At 37.9% G+C, this 15,759-nt stretch overlaps 1 protein-coding gene across 10 annotated transcripts in view; it reads right to left on the bottom strand.

Moving 5' to 3' along the window:
* CEP170 (centrosomal protein 170) overlaps nt 1-15,759 on the bottom strand; it is a 125,331-nt gene that overhangs the window by 40,731 nt on the left and 68,841 nt on the right. For 7 of the 10 annotated variants that reach the window (XM_053209287.1, XM_053209285.1, XM_053209288.1 and 4 more), the window contains exons 8-10: nt 11,420-11,896; nt 6,731-6,894; nt 6,251-6,544 (exon numbers count right to left, since the gene is read on the bottom strand). In XM_053209287.1, coding sequence (XP_053065262.1) covers nt 6,251-6,544; nt 6,731-6,894; nt 11,420-11,896 — 935 coding nt within the window. The remainder of the gene's footprint in view (nt 1-6,250; nt 6,545-6,730; nt 6,895-11,419; nt 11,897-15,759) is intronic. The other 3 variants (XM_053209291.1, XM_053209290.1, XM_053209289.1) reach the window with 1 other exon arrangement.

Consider the following 15,759-nt stretch of genomic DNA (forward strand, 5'->3'; position numbering starts at 1 on the left):
CCAGACACAGAAAGTAGATTAGTGGCTGCCAGGGGCTGGGGGAAACGGAACCGGGTTTGGCGTCTCTTTCTGGGGTGACAAAAAATGTCCTGGAATTAGATAGTGCTGGTGGTTGTATAACTTTGTAAATGTGCCCAAAGCCAATGAAATAATACACTTTAAATGGCTAAAATGGTGAAAGTTATGTGAATTTTACCTCAGTTTTTTAAAAAAGTCACCATCTAGTTTGATCCTGTTCCTTTTTACTTCTGTCTGGGTAAAAACATGCTCTCAGAACTTTGCCCTCTCCCTGCCCTACCCCGTGCGCCTTGACTCTTCCGTTCCTTAGGAGGAAGAGGTTATATCCATGACCTCTTGCCTTTCCAGCACTGCTTAACATCTTCTGTTAGCTCCTCCTTTCGTGTCCTCAAATTATGCTCAGGTCTAATCTCCTGCTTCTACACTTAAAATGTCCAATTTCTCTCTTTATGGCTCATTTTCTTGACATGCATTCCTTCCTTTCGTGTCTAAAATATGGCTGTTCATCAATGACCATGTTACCTTTTCCTTGCCAAGCGATTTCTAAGTGCTGTTAGGTGGGTATTGCTAGAAACGTAAAGGCATGCCCAGTCTCCTACTAATCAAGGCAACTCCCCTAAGACTTACACACATGTATTTCTTCTAATACAACCTATACTCCTCAGCTTTCTACTGACAAAGCGAAGCTTATAACACATACAAGGTTTTAAACGACCCATTTTAACAAGTTATGTTAGGATCAAGATACAAACTAGTTTCAGCAAATAAAAAATACAGGAAAACCTGTTTGTGGAGGACTGGCTGAAAGTGACCAATCCACAAATTCACTAAATAAAGCAGCTTATCTATAGCTTAACCACATACAAATATTGACAGAAATTAAAAAGCAGGTCATGCAGTTTTCTTTCTCATCCATTCACTAAAAAGGGACTGAGTGTCTGCTATGTGCCAGGCACCGTTCTAACAAGCACAAGAGATACAGAAGTGATCTGACAAACCGGGTCATTCTAGAAAGGCCAGGCAGGAAATAAACTAGCTAGAGGGGAGTTCTATAAGGAAAATAAAACATGGTAATGTGATACAGAGAGAGCAGAGGTGAATGCCAGGGCTACTTGGGCAGGGTGGGGAGAGAAAGTCTCTGAGCATGAATACGGAGAAGGAGCGAGGTGTGTGAAAGCACTCTAGGTGGCAAGCACTGTTAAGCAGGAAAATCAGCAGGATTTCATATAATAACACAGGAAGGAAAGGGGGAAAACCTAGTAAATGTTAAGCTTTCAACTGATGAAGAAAGGTGAGGGTTCAGTTGTGAAGCTCTGGGAACACAGCAGGAGAGGGTTTCCTGTACCTGAGGAGGGCTACGAAGGAGAGCTGAGAAGGGGCAAGGAGCCATAATCACAGTGACCAAAAGTAAATCCTTGTGATACAGATTAAAAGAAAAAAATGATCAGCGAAGAGAGGGCAAGAAAGATTAGTATAAGAGGAAGAAAAATGAAGCCCTCAGAATTTGCTGGCTAAGAACTGCTGTTTGCTTTGGCCCGGGAACTCAGATTGTTCCTGGACTGGCACAAAGTGGTCCAAATCAAAATGCTGCCTGTTATCAAGGTCCTCTCTTCTTACTCACGGCTCTGAGCTGATCTCCTCGTCTTAGTTCCCACGCATGTCGGACCCTGAGTCTGAGTGGACCTGGGATGTGGTGCCTTTCTGTGTTCCATTGGGCACTGTCACCCAGATTTTGACTCAGGTTTATCAGGGTTCCCCTGGCTCTGACTTGGTCGAATCTGAAGTCTTGCTGTGTGGACTTCAAGGTTTGTAATATCCCCTATTCCAAACTGCTTACAGCTGGATTCAGGTTCTCAGCCCTGACTTTCTTTGGGCTGTAGATATTCTTCATCCTGTGTTTCCAGTCTTGTCATAGTTTTCCTGGTTCTGGATTCTTCCCTACCACTTGCTGCCTGCAGAGCAGCACCAGTAGATACGAGGCCCATGAGAGAAGAGACTATGCTGAGAAGAGGTATTTTGGGGGATATATGGACAGGAATCAAAACTCAAGGCAGGAAACTTATGGAAAGTACTTTTTTCAAAAGAGCACCTCAAGCCAATTTTTTTGGCCAATTTTTTTTTCTTGTTGTTAATTTAATGTTTAGCTTTCTGTTCTCACTACAAGTTTTTCTCCCTTTGCCTGGAAGACTAGGAAATTGCCCTCATAACATCCTCCTCTTCTTCCCTCAGCAGGGTCTGTTTTGATAGAGGAGTGGGAAGAAGAAACTGGTTACTGTGATGGGTTCTCTAGATCGCAGAGGAAGGCCAGACAAGGGAGGGCTGGGAGGCTATCAGTACTATGGAAGGCAGTTACCTTTCATCCAGGCAGTGAACAGCATTTTCTCATCATAGCGCATCTCCATGTAAGCTTAGACATGAAACTTAAGAGGTCTTCATAAACCACAGGCATTTGTGTTATAAAAAGAAGTGAATTTGGGGACAATGCATAAAATAAGGCTACCTACTGACAACCACACAACAACAACATGAACCAAAATGCTGTAATCCCATAACCTGGAGTTTGGTGAGGGGATATTTTGGTTACCTTCTGACTACAACCAGCACAGGAAAACAAAGATACAGTATTTCAGCTTGGTAATTTCTTTAAAGAGATCCTATTTTAACTACATGCAACTTCTCCTAAATTATACCTGTTCTAATTAACTTGTTTAGGCCCAGGAATATGATGTATTTGGGGGAAAAATTGAAGAGGCATTCAATGCTGTTATCATGCGATACTGTGGCTTACTGCTTTTTGATTCCAACGTGCTATTTTCTGTTTCTTGTGTTCAATCCTTTTCAGCCTCCTTTGTTCACTCTTATTCCTTTTGTCCACCAATGTTGGTGTTGCTAAGAACTTCATACTTTGTCTCCTCTCCCTCTGTACATTCTTTCTAAGTAATCTCATCTATTATTTTGCACAGAGCTACTCCTTGATATTTCCCAACTTAGTATTTTAGCCCAGATCTCTTACCTAAGACTCAGATGTTTCTATCCAAATGAATACTGGACACACCAGCAGCTTTTTAATTGCTTTCTGTTTCCAATCCATTCTTCACACTTCTGACAATGATTAGATGTCACTGCCCTATTTAAGAGTTTTCAGGGATTCTCCTCCAGCATTAAAATATCTAAAGTCCTTAGTATGATATACAGGGGCCTTCAATATCTAGTCTGATCTCATCTGTCTAAAATAACTGTGGTCCTCTGAACAGGTCCTCCACACTCTCATGCTCCATGAGAGCATTTGGAACAGAGTGCTCCATATTTCTGAAAAACCCTACTTTATCACGCCTGTTATGGGATTGATTCCACCTGCTTAAAAATGAGCTCGGTTGGCAATTAAATTCCGTATTGAAGACATATAAAATGCCAGGCACTAGGTTCCCACAGTTAAGGAGTTTACATTCATGTGTGCACGCGTATTTGGGGGAGTGGGAAGGTGAATAAATAGGAAAGTGTTAAGTAGTGATAAAGCTTATGATTAAAATCAAACAGGCTGACTTGACAGTGAGTGCCTACGCAGGTGTCTTTAGACTGCTCGGCCAAAAACTTCTCTGAAGGTGGGATGTTGAACCTGAGATCTTTTCTCGGAGGCTACTGGCACCCTTCCTCCAATAGCTTATGTCTATCAAAGCACTCAGCATTACTATTCTAATTCATGTTTTTACTTGTGCATTTCCATTCCTCTACAGACTCATGTTTCGAGGGGAAGAACTCTGTCTTTTCAACTTGAACCTCTCTCTTCTAACACAAAGCTTGGCATACAGTTGATGTTGAATAAAGGCTGTGAAAACAAATCAATGAAATAAACCAGTTTTCAAATGATGGAGTGAAAAGGGTAAGAGACTAAATGCAAGTTTTCAGGGCCAAACAATGAAATTTAGATGGAAAGCAGCTAAGGCCCCCAACTTCCATCCACACACCTGAACTCATCCAAGCAACTTGATATGATGCATGTATTGCTACACCCTCCCAGAGCACTCACTTCTGGGCTAGTCCTGGTCTGTGTTTTCTCCACACTTGCAGGTTACTTCATCTTCTTCACACATTAGACTCCTGCTTCCCTGCTTTTGTTTCCCAGAGTCTGACATTAACCTAATTTGGCCTCTGGCTCTAACCACAAAGAGTAGACTCACAGCTCTTTTTCTCTGTATTCACAAGACAACCAGTGACTGTTTCCTATAGTTATGGGCAGCTTTGTTTTCTGGTTTATGCAAACTAGGAATGACCATTCACATAGAACCATTACTCCCTTCAAGGAATCCCACTTTAAAATCTTGGTTTTCTCTTCTATCCACAGTGTTACCATATAATTTGCCACTGAAGAAAAAATGCTCATGATAATTACACACAGCAGGTATGCACCAGGTTTTGTGGTCACCCTTTCCATCCAGCCGTTTCCTAAGGGTCATGTGCACTTGTTTTTTGGCTTTCTGCTATCCTGGACAGGCTGCTCCCTTGCACTTCCCCTTGGGCTTCAGATTTGACTCTTTCAGGCTGAAAACACTTTCCAGCATTTATCCATACCTTGTGTAGAGATCCATTATGTGGAGACTCCTGGTAAGGGTAATAACATAGCTAACATTTTTAGATGTCTTATTACAAGACAGGCATTGTGTATTATTTGAATTATATATTTGAATTCTTTTTATAAAACCTGGTGAACTTTCTTCCATTTTAGAAAAAAAGAAAGGTTCAAAGAGGTTACTTTACTCAAGGGCACCTATCTGGTACGTGCAGAGTTTAACTTAATCGCAGATCTATCTGCCTGCAGATGCTCATGTTCTTCAATACTACAATATAATCCCTCACCGTGAAATAACCTAGTAGAGAAAACATTGACCACTATGATCATAATATCCATAAACCAAACAAAGGCATAATAGGATTAAAATCATTATTAATCTGAATTCTAAAACTTATCATTCTCCTTTTCAAACCTATTTCTTCATTTTGCATGTGACAGTATTTTAGATAGCAATATCCTTGTTCTCAATGACCAGACAGAATGTTCTTAGACTTCTTTTACCATAACTGGAAAACTCACTTTATTCATCTGCTTCTTACTTGCTTTATTTCTCTTAGACTAATGAGTCTCTGAAAGTTTGGTGTCATACACTCCAACAGTAAACAATTTTGAGCATGTGTTCCTCAAAAAATTATATACATGTCTATCCGTGTAGTAACAGATTGCATACACTACAGAACACACTCCAACATGTAAATAAAGACTAAGAAAATAAAAGTCCTAATAATTTTCCTACCTCCCAAAGGTGGACCTCTTCGACTCCCTGAAAGCCCGCTCCGTGAACCCCTCACCTGAACTAGTGCCTCTCAAAAGTTAAGGTGCATACGAATTATCACCTGCAGATCTTGCTTTTAAAGCAGATTCTGATTCGGCCTGTTTAGATCAGGACTAAGAGTCTCTGGGATTTCTAGTAGGCTCTTAAGTGACGCTAATGCTGCTCACACTGAGTAACAAGAACTTAAACAAGAGGTTAACACGTAACCAAACTTAAGCTGTTATTTTCTACGGTAAAACAAACAGCTGATCAACTTTCCATAACTCCAGGCAAAATTGTTAAAAACTGCTTTTAAAACCAAACAACACAATCATTAGACACATTAACTAATAACATCAAAGAACACGTCTAAAATGTAAATAATCATCATGGCTGGGCATACACTTAAGTGGCTGAATTCAGAGTATCACAGTGAAACAGATTCTGTTTCCATACACTTCTTTTCTATCTCCAAAGGCAGCAGTGAACAGAAATTAAGAAAAGAAAATAAGGACAAAGAACAAAGGACAAACATAAACGGGTGACGTTTATGTTTATATTAACAGGGGCAGAGCAGCCTGGCTTTTTATGTAAATATAGAGTGAGAATGGTCACACAAAGTACACGGTTTTAAAATTCTATCTTATATTTACACAACTTTAAAAGGTCCAAACAGCTTATAAACATAAAGGACTTTACATGTGGAAGTCAGGTAAGTTCAGAATATCAGCAGAATAAAATCAGAAAGCAGTTTGGTTTTATTGTTAGTTTTGCAGTTCCCTCACAAAATCCTAAAGTTCCCATGCCGCTGACTGCATGAGAACATTTCATGCTGACCCTCCAATAATTTCCAACAGTCAAATACACCAAAAGAAAACTACCACCATCCCCGAATTTCAATTATTTACCTTGTCAATCATTTTTCTTGCTTCCACTTCCTCACTGTTGGGATTCTCTAACTCAATGGTATAAGTACCCTTGTCACTTTGGTCATCATCATTATCCTTTTCAGAAGTGGCAGAAGTAGGTTGATTTTTTAACATTTTATCCATCTCCTGGCTTGGTCTGTGCCCAAGACTCCCTGAACTTCTCAATAATGCAGTTTGTAGGAAGGGAATGGACACCGATGGCTCCTCTGATTTCTGTTTTAACAATTTCCCATGTGGAACACCATGCCCCCCTCTGTGATGCGTAGAGCTAGTCTGGAAAGACAAAGAAACCACTTTGGCATCTGCTGTTGGAGATTTTGCTTTTTCAAGTTTTGTATGTGGTGTCGAGTAAGTAGTTTCCTGACACAAGATTCCCGCACTCTGAGTAAAAGAGTAGGACCGTCTTTTTCTGGGATTGTCTTCGTCAAAGAATGCAATCATAAAAGCAGTTTGACTTACAACAGCTTGGTCTTGATGCTTCTCAGTGGCCTGGGCCTTCTGCAGCTTTTTCTGTTCGGAGTGGTGCCGCCTTAAGTGTTCCTCGAGAGCAGCACGCTTGCTACAGCGCCTGTGGGCCCCAGCATTTTCTGAATCGCTCTGTGTACCGTCATCATGTTTATTTCCTGGACACAAAACAGAAGCCACATAATAGGGAAGGAAAAAGTCCCATGTAGAAAATTAGACGCGTATACAAAAGTGTTACTTGCTTTTGGCCCCCTCCCCCTCTTCAACCCCAGTCATATGTTCGTTTCAGTAACAGGCTCGGCAAACTCCCCTCAACTGCAACGCTCACATTCAGATTTTCTCAACCAACAATGAGGTCCTTTATAAATAAATGAATAGGACTGCTTTTCTTTCTCCAAATTTTTAACTTTCTAATGATTCATTAATGCCTTAACAGATAAGCAATGCTATATCATCTGCGGTAGTCTGTATTTATAACATTAATAAACGTTAATCCGGCCTCCAAACCTTATACCTTCTTTAGCAATCAAAAATTGGCTTCTAGCCTGAGAGGAAAAGGGAAAAGAGAGTGATCCTCCTGAGATGCTTATCACTACACAGTAAAATAGAACACAAATGCCATAAAATGTGGTGAATTTTGACAATGTTTAATACTTCTAAAACTACAGCATACTTTTATAAAAAGTATACAAAATTTTAATACGAAGATACAAATTTGTAGTTTCCACCAATTACTATACACTTCTCCACAAGTGTCTTTGTAGCTATGAGAAGTTTTGCAAATTTACATTTGTGCTCTAAACTCTGGTGGCTTCAAAGAGTTAAATAAAGCATGCTAAAGGCCTATCACAGAATAGCATCGTCTATGAAATCCTATATAAATCTAACCACCTTCTGGGCAAATGGCAGGGTGCTAAATATAACCAGCTAAAAATCTGTCTTCTCTATAAAGCATATAGAGTCAAGTTAGAATATGTTTGAATTTTGAAACATTAGGTTCCTAACAGCTTTTCTGTTACCCTTCATAGTTCTACTAGGGATTAAATGTGAAACATTAGAGAAATTAGTTTTCAATGATTTAGAATTTTAAGTATTTAAATAAGTACATTAGAAGAAATTATCAAATGATACTTATATTATTATAGCATAAAGTTTTTTGAAGGTCAAGAATTTTTCTATGCTTCCTAAATTATTCAGTTTTAGACTGAATGAATTACAAACGAGGGCTTAAATGATGGCTTCATTGGAAGAAAAGTGCTTCTAGTCCCAAGTCTGAGTTTAAACCTTTCCTGGGCTACAAATTCTAAATCTGAAGACCTGCTGAATAATGTAGTAACAAACAAGACAATGATCAGAACTGGACGATGCATTGGCTGGGAGGGGCAAAGGGCACACATCCAAAAGAGAAAGGGGGATTTTAATACTCACGGGGTTCTTTTTTGTTTTTTTGTTTTAAATGTACTTAGAGGTTACCAACTGGTGCTAATGATTTAACAGAAGACTAGTTGTAAAAATGTACATAAAAGGTGTGAGAAGACTCAGAAGCTAGAAAGAATCCACAGAAAAGGGTAATGTTTTGAAAAAGTCACAGGCAAGGGAAGCCAAGGGAGAGAATTAAACCAACACGAAGGGAGGCACTTCCCAGCAAAACAAAACTGATGAATGTCATAAACATCAGATACAACAAATCTGAAAATCTTTCTTCAAATTAGCAATTATTCAAAATGCAATCTGAAAAGAATAAAACCCAAACAGGTGTTTAATTAATGGAATCCCCACCCTCAGGCAATTAAACAAGGAATCAGGGATAGCAAATGGAACGCAAAACCAAACTAAACCACTACTTCAAATATAAAACTCATTGAAAACATGCTATTTTACAATCTTTTTTATTGTTGCACTGGCTGAACTAGAAAGGAATCCAGTTTCCAAGAGCCAGTAATAACTAAACTCTAAATTTCTGTACCAATAAGACCAAATAGCCCACACAGCACACATATACAACATGAAAACACCATCTTTACAAGACTTCAGCTCTTGTACCAACGTGTAAAATTTGGCACTTAAGTGGTGTTGGGTCCTTTTGGTATTTTTTAAGTTACAGTTTAAAACTTTTTATGGATTAGCCATTTTCTTTCATGGAATATTGCTATTCCTTCTTGTATTTTTCAGTGTTCCAAAAGGGGAGACCCCTGGCAAGAACTGCAATTTCTCTTTGTACTCAACAACAACAAAAATCACTGAGAAACTCTCCTCTCCGAGTTTCTGTGTTGTCTACCATCAACCACGCCTAAATATGTTGAAGTCTGTTCAGTATTTTTGGGGGTAGGTTAGCTGTACCAGGTCAGACGTTGTGGTCAAAAGAAGCTGCAAGTCTCCTAAAGGGAAAAGTGTACGGGCTTTGTGAGCATGATTTTCTTCACTGTCCCAAAGCGCGTGCACTTTACTCTTGTAGGAGCAAAGGTTTTTGCTTTTATTTTACTTACTTTTAATTTTTGAGACTGATTCAAATAATTGCTGGAAGTCTAATTAATGTAAAATTGTTACCTTTATTTAAAGTCTATGTATACACTTTCAACATCCTACCTAGACTGTGGAAATTCTGTCTAATGATGGCATATCTGACTTTGGGAAAAAGTCAAATGTCATTTATAAATATAACTGGAGCAATAAAATGGATCTATCTTGCACCAAAAATGAGTTATATTCACAAAGATATTTTTTCGTAAAATGGTCTGAAGGCCAATCCAAAAGAAGAGTTCTGAGCGATGGCAATACACGAGAACATGTGTCTACCCATAAATCAACTTTGAGGGAAAACAGCAATTTGTATAATTTCTGGTAAAATTCTTAAGTATCATTAATGCACAGATACAGTGTGATTATGGGCATTAATGCCTCTGTTTGGAATCAGGCTTACAGATGGGCCTTGTTCAAGAAGACAATGGCTAAAAATGATTGCTTAAAAATAATAGCTAATACAGAAAATGCTTATGATGACTAAAAAAAACAGTTATAAAATAAAGGGATAAAGGTATTTTAAAATGGCAACTTTTAAAATAACCTTTTAGCTCACTTTTGGCACATTTATTAAAAGTAGTTTGAGAAAGACCATGTCATTTCTAAATTGTCAAGGTTTATGCTACCTTTTATATTACACTTGGATATCAGTACTATTTATTGATTCTTACAAATGGTCAGCATACAGATGGGTAGCTTTTATCTGTGAGCTTTCACCTATACGTAAATATATAGTTCTCAGTTATGAATTTAATATTATCTGAAAGAGGCCAAAGATAACAATCAATATGAAGAGTATAATGCAGGCAATTGCTTATGATTATAATTAGATTTAGTAATAGGCCCCAGCAAAGAATTAGGTAATCACACCACCTCACTATCCTGAAATGTCTTAGAAGCAAATCAGAACAGGTATTTCTTCAGTACTTGACCAAAATCCCAGGGCATAAAGTACAGGTTAAGCCAGGGTTTGTCTCATCATCGATAGCAAAGTCATTCATTGTGTATTCAAATTACTGAGTACTTGCCACATAATTAAGTCCCAGGTGAAGTGTTAGGGATACAGTGACCTCAATTAGCATTTTTTAAAGCTCATTAACTCCTTGTATAGTAACAGAATGGTCATATTAGCATGCAGTCATTTCTCTTAATGATAGCTTATGAAATAAAATTAAGATAGAGTAATTAAGATAGAGCAAAACAATAGAAAAATTATTCAGCTGATACCCTGTTGTACAGGTATAGACATCTGACAAATTTTGGCCAAGTGTTATACTAAAAAGCATATACTGACTACTTCACAAATAAACACTCAATTGTGGTTTCATAAGTTTTAATATCAAAAACATTTTTTAATTCAATTAATTCCCAGTATCTCTAAACCAAGAATTTTGTTCTCTAAACCAAGAATTTTGTTTCACGAATAACCACTGAGAAAAGTTTGAAACATTTTCTCAACAATGTGACTGTATTACTGGGGCACCTGGGTAGCTCAGTCAGCAAGTGTCTGACTCTTGATTTCAGCTCAGGTCATGATCTCATAGTTAGTGAGTTTGGGGCCCATGTCGGGCTCTGCACTGGCAGGGTGGAGCCTCCTTCGGATTGATTCTCTCTCTCTCTCTCTCTCTCTCTCTCACACACACACACACACACACAAAATTAATAAACATTTTAAAAACCCCAATGTGACTATTATTACTAATGTAGAACTTCTCGCCCATTATCAAATGGCTTAAAATTTCTTTCAAAATCGAGACACTGACATTTCACTTGAAGTATCACAATAGAGAAGAACAGAATTGAACACATCTTTTCCTTAAGTCAAGAAAACGATGAGAAAGGTCTTCTAAGGGAATTCCACAGGTGAACTGAATGAATCTTTTATTTCCATAGGAAAAGAAATATTTTTAATGGCATAAATATAAATTCACAAAACCAATCTGGTTTTGGCAAGAAAATGAAAGCAGACTATTTTCAATGAGTAAGGTGGATATGGGCAGTATGGTTTGCTTCTGAGCTTCAACATCAAAACAGGAAGCTTTGAAAGAGCTAAAGTTTCCTACCATATAATTTTTTATCTAGCAGTAATTTGGTAACTGTGATGACTGAATTTTCTTTGTCACAAAACAGCAAGTTCTGAAATGATCAAGTAATTCACTTTACCTTTCAACCTTTTCAAGTAAACTGGAACATCACTCTTAATACTTTTGGAATCCTCTTCTGTTCTTTCCCATAGCATCTGAGGAGGGTTGTTCTGTGCTAGCCAGTCAGCTACTTTATTTTCCGGTGCCATCATTCCTGTTTGAATCCCTGGTAGGTCTTGAGTTCCGGGAGAAGACTTCTTGGACTTGTGGCGCTGATCAGAAGCAAATTTTGTCACATGGTCTCTAATAGTTACCTTCCCTGGGGTACTGTCATCAAATTCAATGGTGAATGAAGCATGCCCTGCACCTGCTGTATGGGAACTTGGTGTGTCTTTTGTCGGGATTTCATGAATAGTGCTCTCTGCTATTTGTGATGGCTGCTGAAATTCTTTGGTAGGGATTTCAAAGTAACTCGGTTCCCTACAGAGAGGGAAAAGTACATCTTCACTTGCAGCTGCAGACTGTTCCTCAACGTGCTTGGCATCTATGCTGCACCCTAATAAAAAAATAAGAGAAAATTCAAAATATTTGGGAGCTTCTAGCACAGAAGGAAATATAATCATGGCCATTTGTATTACGCCATGAGAATCAGAAGGCAGATCAGAGCCTGGATGAAAAACCGGCAAATGTCAGAGAGAAGAGATGTCGACTATAAACACAGCGTTCAGGTACCAACAGAAGATGCAAGAGAAGCCGCGACAGCAAGAGATGGATCCTTCATGGCTAGACCGTATTTTTTCCAAATTGGATCCAGAAATCATCCAAGTGCAAAAGAACTGAAATCAAATGTGGATGGAGATGCACATGTATGTTCAACATACATATCTTAGAGTGACAGAAAAAATAGGAATTTCCTTATCAAGTCAGGAGGATGAAATATGTATGAACAAAAAGTACAGCTTCTGCACAAAGTAAAATAAACATGAGGTCACCATGTGAGCAATATTCTAGAAGTAATTATTCCACTTACCATTCTTCACCATGACACTGAGAGGCATTACTTCTCGAATTACAAAAATAACACTGATGTGCGATCCTTGTGAGAAGATGGATACATTTTGTAAAGAATGAAAGAATAACTAAAGATAAAACATGGTTTGCTTGCAGCACTGCGATCCAAGCAGCAGTGTGAAAGAAATAGGTTAAAAATAGAAAATTTAGTTGCCAGCCAATAAGCCCAGAAGAAAATTCACGTATATGTCTATACATGTGTCAGAATATGCACAAGTGTCAAGAATTCTTGGAGGAAAGCTGAATTAAATCTCAGATCAAAACAACCAGAGTTGGCAGAAGAAGTGAGCAACGCTGGGGTGCTGTCACTATTGTTCTGCTGTCTCAGAAATGAATATAAAGGTATAAAAATGCATTTATACATAATATATGTAAATGAATAAGTAAACAAAATACATAAATGAAAATGATAACTGAAAAATTTTTGTAAACTGTGTTACCAGATACTACAAATGCAAAAAATAAATAGATTAAGAAATAAAAAAGATTAAGCTGCTCTATTTTTCAGGAAGCAAAAGAACCATAGCCATTATTAAGATGATAAAGAGTTCAAATGAAAAACATTTTCCTAAAGCTCATAAAAGTACTCCGTTTTTAAACAGATTGATGGGAAAACCGTATGCAGGTAATTTATTAGGAGGAAAGGCAATACAGGGAGACTAGGCTGTTTCCAGTCATTCCCCAATTAAGTGAAGTAATATTTGGTCTCTTGAAGCATCGAATATTAGATCTTGATGGGATTCTTCAGGTGCTGTAATTGAATTCTTGGCAGTACTCTCTGAATATAAACAAACATCAAACTGTTTGCTTTCAGGTAACAAGAAGGGGACAGCAACACTGCTGTCATCCAGGGTGTGGAACAGGGTATAGAGAACATCAAGCTCCAGTCCCCCCGCCTCCCAAAACAAAACACTACACAGAAGGTAAACAGAGTATCTAACAAAAACAACTTTCAATGTAAAAATTATTCTTATCAAAGTATACTTAATTTTTCTTATAACTGAAAATGAAAAATGTGCATCAGAAAATACATCAAAGCAAAAATTTTACATGCTAATTGGAAGAAGAGATTATACAAGACTAAATTACCTAAGTCATGTTTTAAAAATTTCTTTCAGAGTTAATTCATCTTTATCTTAATAAAAAAATGTTCACTTGGATTCTGTTTACTCTGAAGGCCTGTCATTTAAAATTTCCATGACAGTAAAATTAGGCACTTCCCATGTATTAATGAATTCACTAATAAATGCTATTTGTAGTTTTTCATACACGGACTTATTTCCTGTTCATTACGGTGTACTGTACTTGGTCAATTCCATATAGGACAACTGGCTTATAAACCTATCCTCTCTTACCTATGTATCTATCTATCTATACACATGTATACAATCACTCAGTCATTTATTATCTGCTTTGCTCATCTTTCTAGCAAGAGGATAATACTGGCTGGGAATGAGGGGTGGTACTTTCTTACTACCACTACCAGATACCCAAATAAAATGATGTGGCTGAAGTGCAAGCCCAAACCGTGAAAAGCTGCTCCGGGGGTACAACACTTACCATCTATTTGTCATTCATGATTTAAAGGAATATTTTCCTAATTTTCCTTCCTTGTGAAGGAAAAGTTCACAGTTAATATTGACATACTTTCAACATGTTTTCACATTATAACACATAAAAACAGCCTAGATCAACTGCACACCACTGTTTTAAAGGTTATCACCCCTTAGTCCTACATCCAAGTCACCTTTACTTCAAGGACTGGAAACCTGAGACTTACACAACTTATCCAGAAATCAGTTATCTTGCAACATCAGGTAGCACAGTAGAGGGGAAAGGCAGCATGTTATGATCTGATGAATCCTGTGTCTGTCAGTCTTTAATTCTCATTTTTCTCATCGGAAATAACGGTATCTATCCATGAGATGACTGTCATGATCCAGTGAGGTTCAGTATTAAGTGACATAATGTACATTACCCAGAACAAAGCCTGGCACAAAGTAGGCACACAAATAAATGTTTCTCTCTTTTCCGCAACTCTCCAACATAGCTAAGAATTAGGGAAACAAGAAAAACTAACTCTAAAAAACTCAAGAAGGATACAATAACACCTATACTCCCATATTCATGACCTTTACTAACAGAAAAGTCACTCACTCAAGAGTCTTTTTACTATCTGCACAGACACATGTAGCAAACCTGAAGTGAGGATTAAGGTAAGATACACTGCACCAAGAAGTAAGGGTCAGACAGATGGCAGGAGTAAGACAAAAAACAAGAGCTTGGGACCCAGCTCAGAACCACAACAGTCCAGAACCATTCTGTGCAGAGGGCCAACAGTCCCACACCCCGTAATGTCTCCCAAGGCTGTCATGTGATGTATCACACTGCAGTAAGTGACATCCATCATGATGACTTTGGGTCATAAACCAGAAACTTATATTATATTCAGGCTTCTCCACTTGAGAAGACAGTGATATGGGTAATTCATTAATAGAAATATAGAAAATGGTCCAACTTTTACAGAAATTGTCAGTTGTAAAAGTTCAGTCATTTGGAAAATTCATTACGTGAAGGAATTCATCTCTCTGGAGATGATAAAAACAGATCAAGTGTGGACCTACTATACTTGGGAAATGTAGGCCTACTAGAAAAATTATTGGGAAAATTAATACAGAAGAATAAAACTGCTCTATCTCAGAATGCTGATGGAACAGATTCTGGAAATCTGTGAATTTAACATTCATTTACCTTCAAACTCAGTTCTGTTTATACCAAATTAAGTAAATTAATATATTAAATATACTAATATTTTGAGTATACTAATTGTCATAATCTCAACTGCTAGGTATTTAAAACTATTTAATAACTGATTATGCTAGAATTGCTTATCTAAATCAGAAGAGAAAATGGGGACAATACACCTCCAAGAAAGCCATTCCCTTCATTCTTCTGTACGAAATCAAGAAATATTCAATTCCAGATGCTAAAGGCAATGATGAAAGCACATTCACTCAGCCTACAACATACATCCAGCCTGGCATATTCAAGGGCTGCAAATAAAGACTAGGAAACAGCAAAAGGAGTCACAACTTGCAAGTTTCCAAATTTAGTGTGATCAGGTGAAAATCAACGTAAAAGAGCCAGAGCTTTATTCCTCACAGCTGCACACACCTTCTTTTCAAACACACCTTTGCAACACTGGAAGACCTTTAGATGTAACCTACGTAAATGTTTACACCAAGTTAGCAGGCCCTGGGCGCACCTGTAGCTAAAGTGAGGGCAGTTCTCCTTTTCAATTGGACTAAAAATACTCGGACAATTTCTGGAGAATTAGATTGCTCCAGT

Source organism: Acinonyx jubatus, chromosome E4, assembly GCF_027475565.1.
Source record: "Acinonyx jubatus isolate Ajub_Pintada_27869175 chromosome E4, VMU_Ajub_asm_v1.0, whole genome shotgun sequence".
Classification (NCBI taxonomy): Eukaryota; Metazoa; Chordata; class Mammalia; order Carnivora; family Felidae; genus Acinonyx; species Acinonyx jubatus.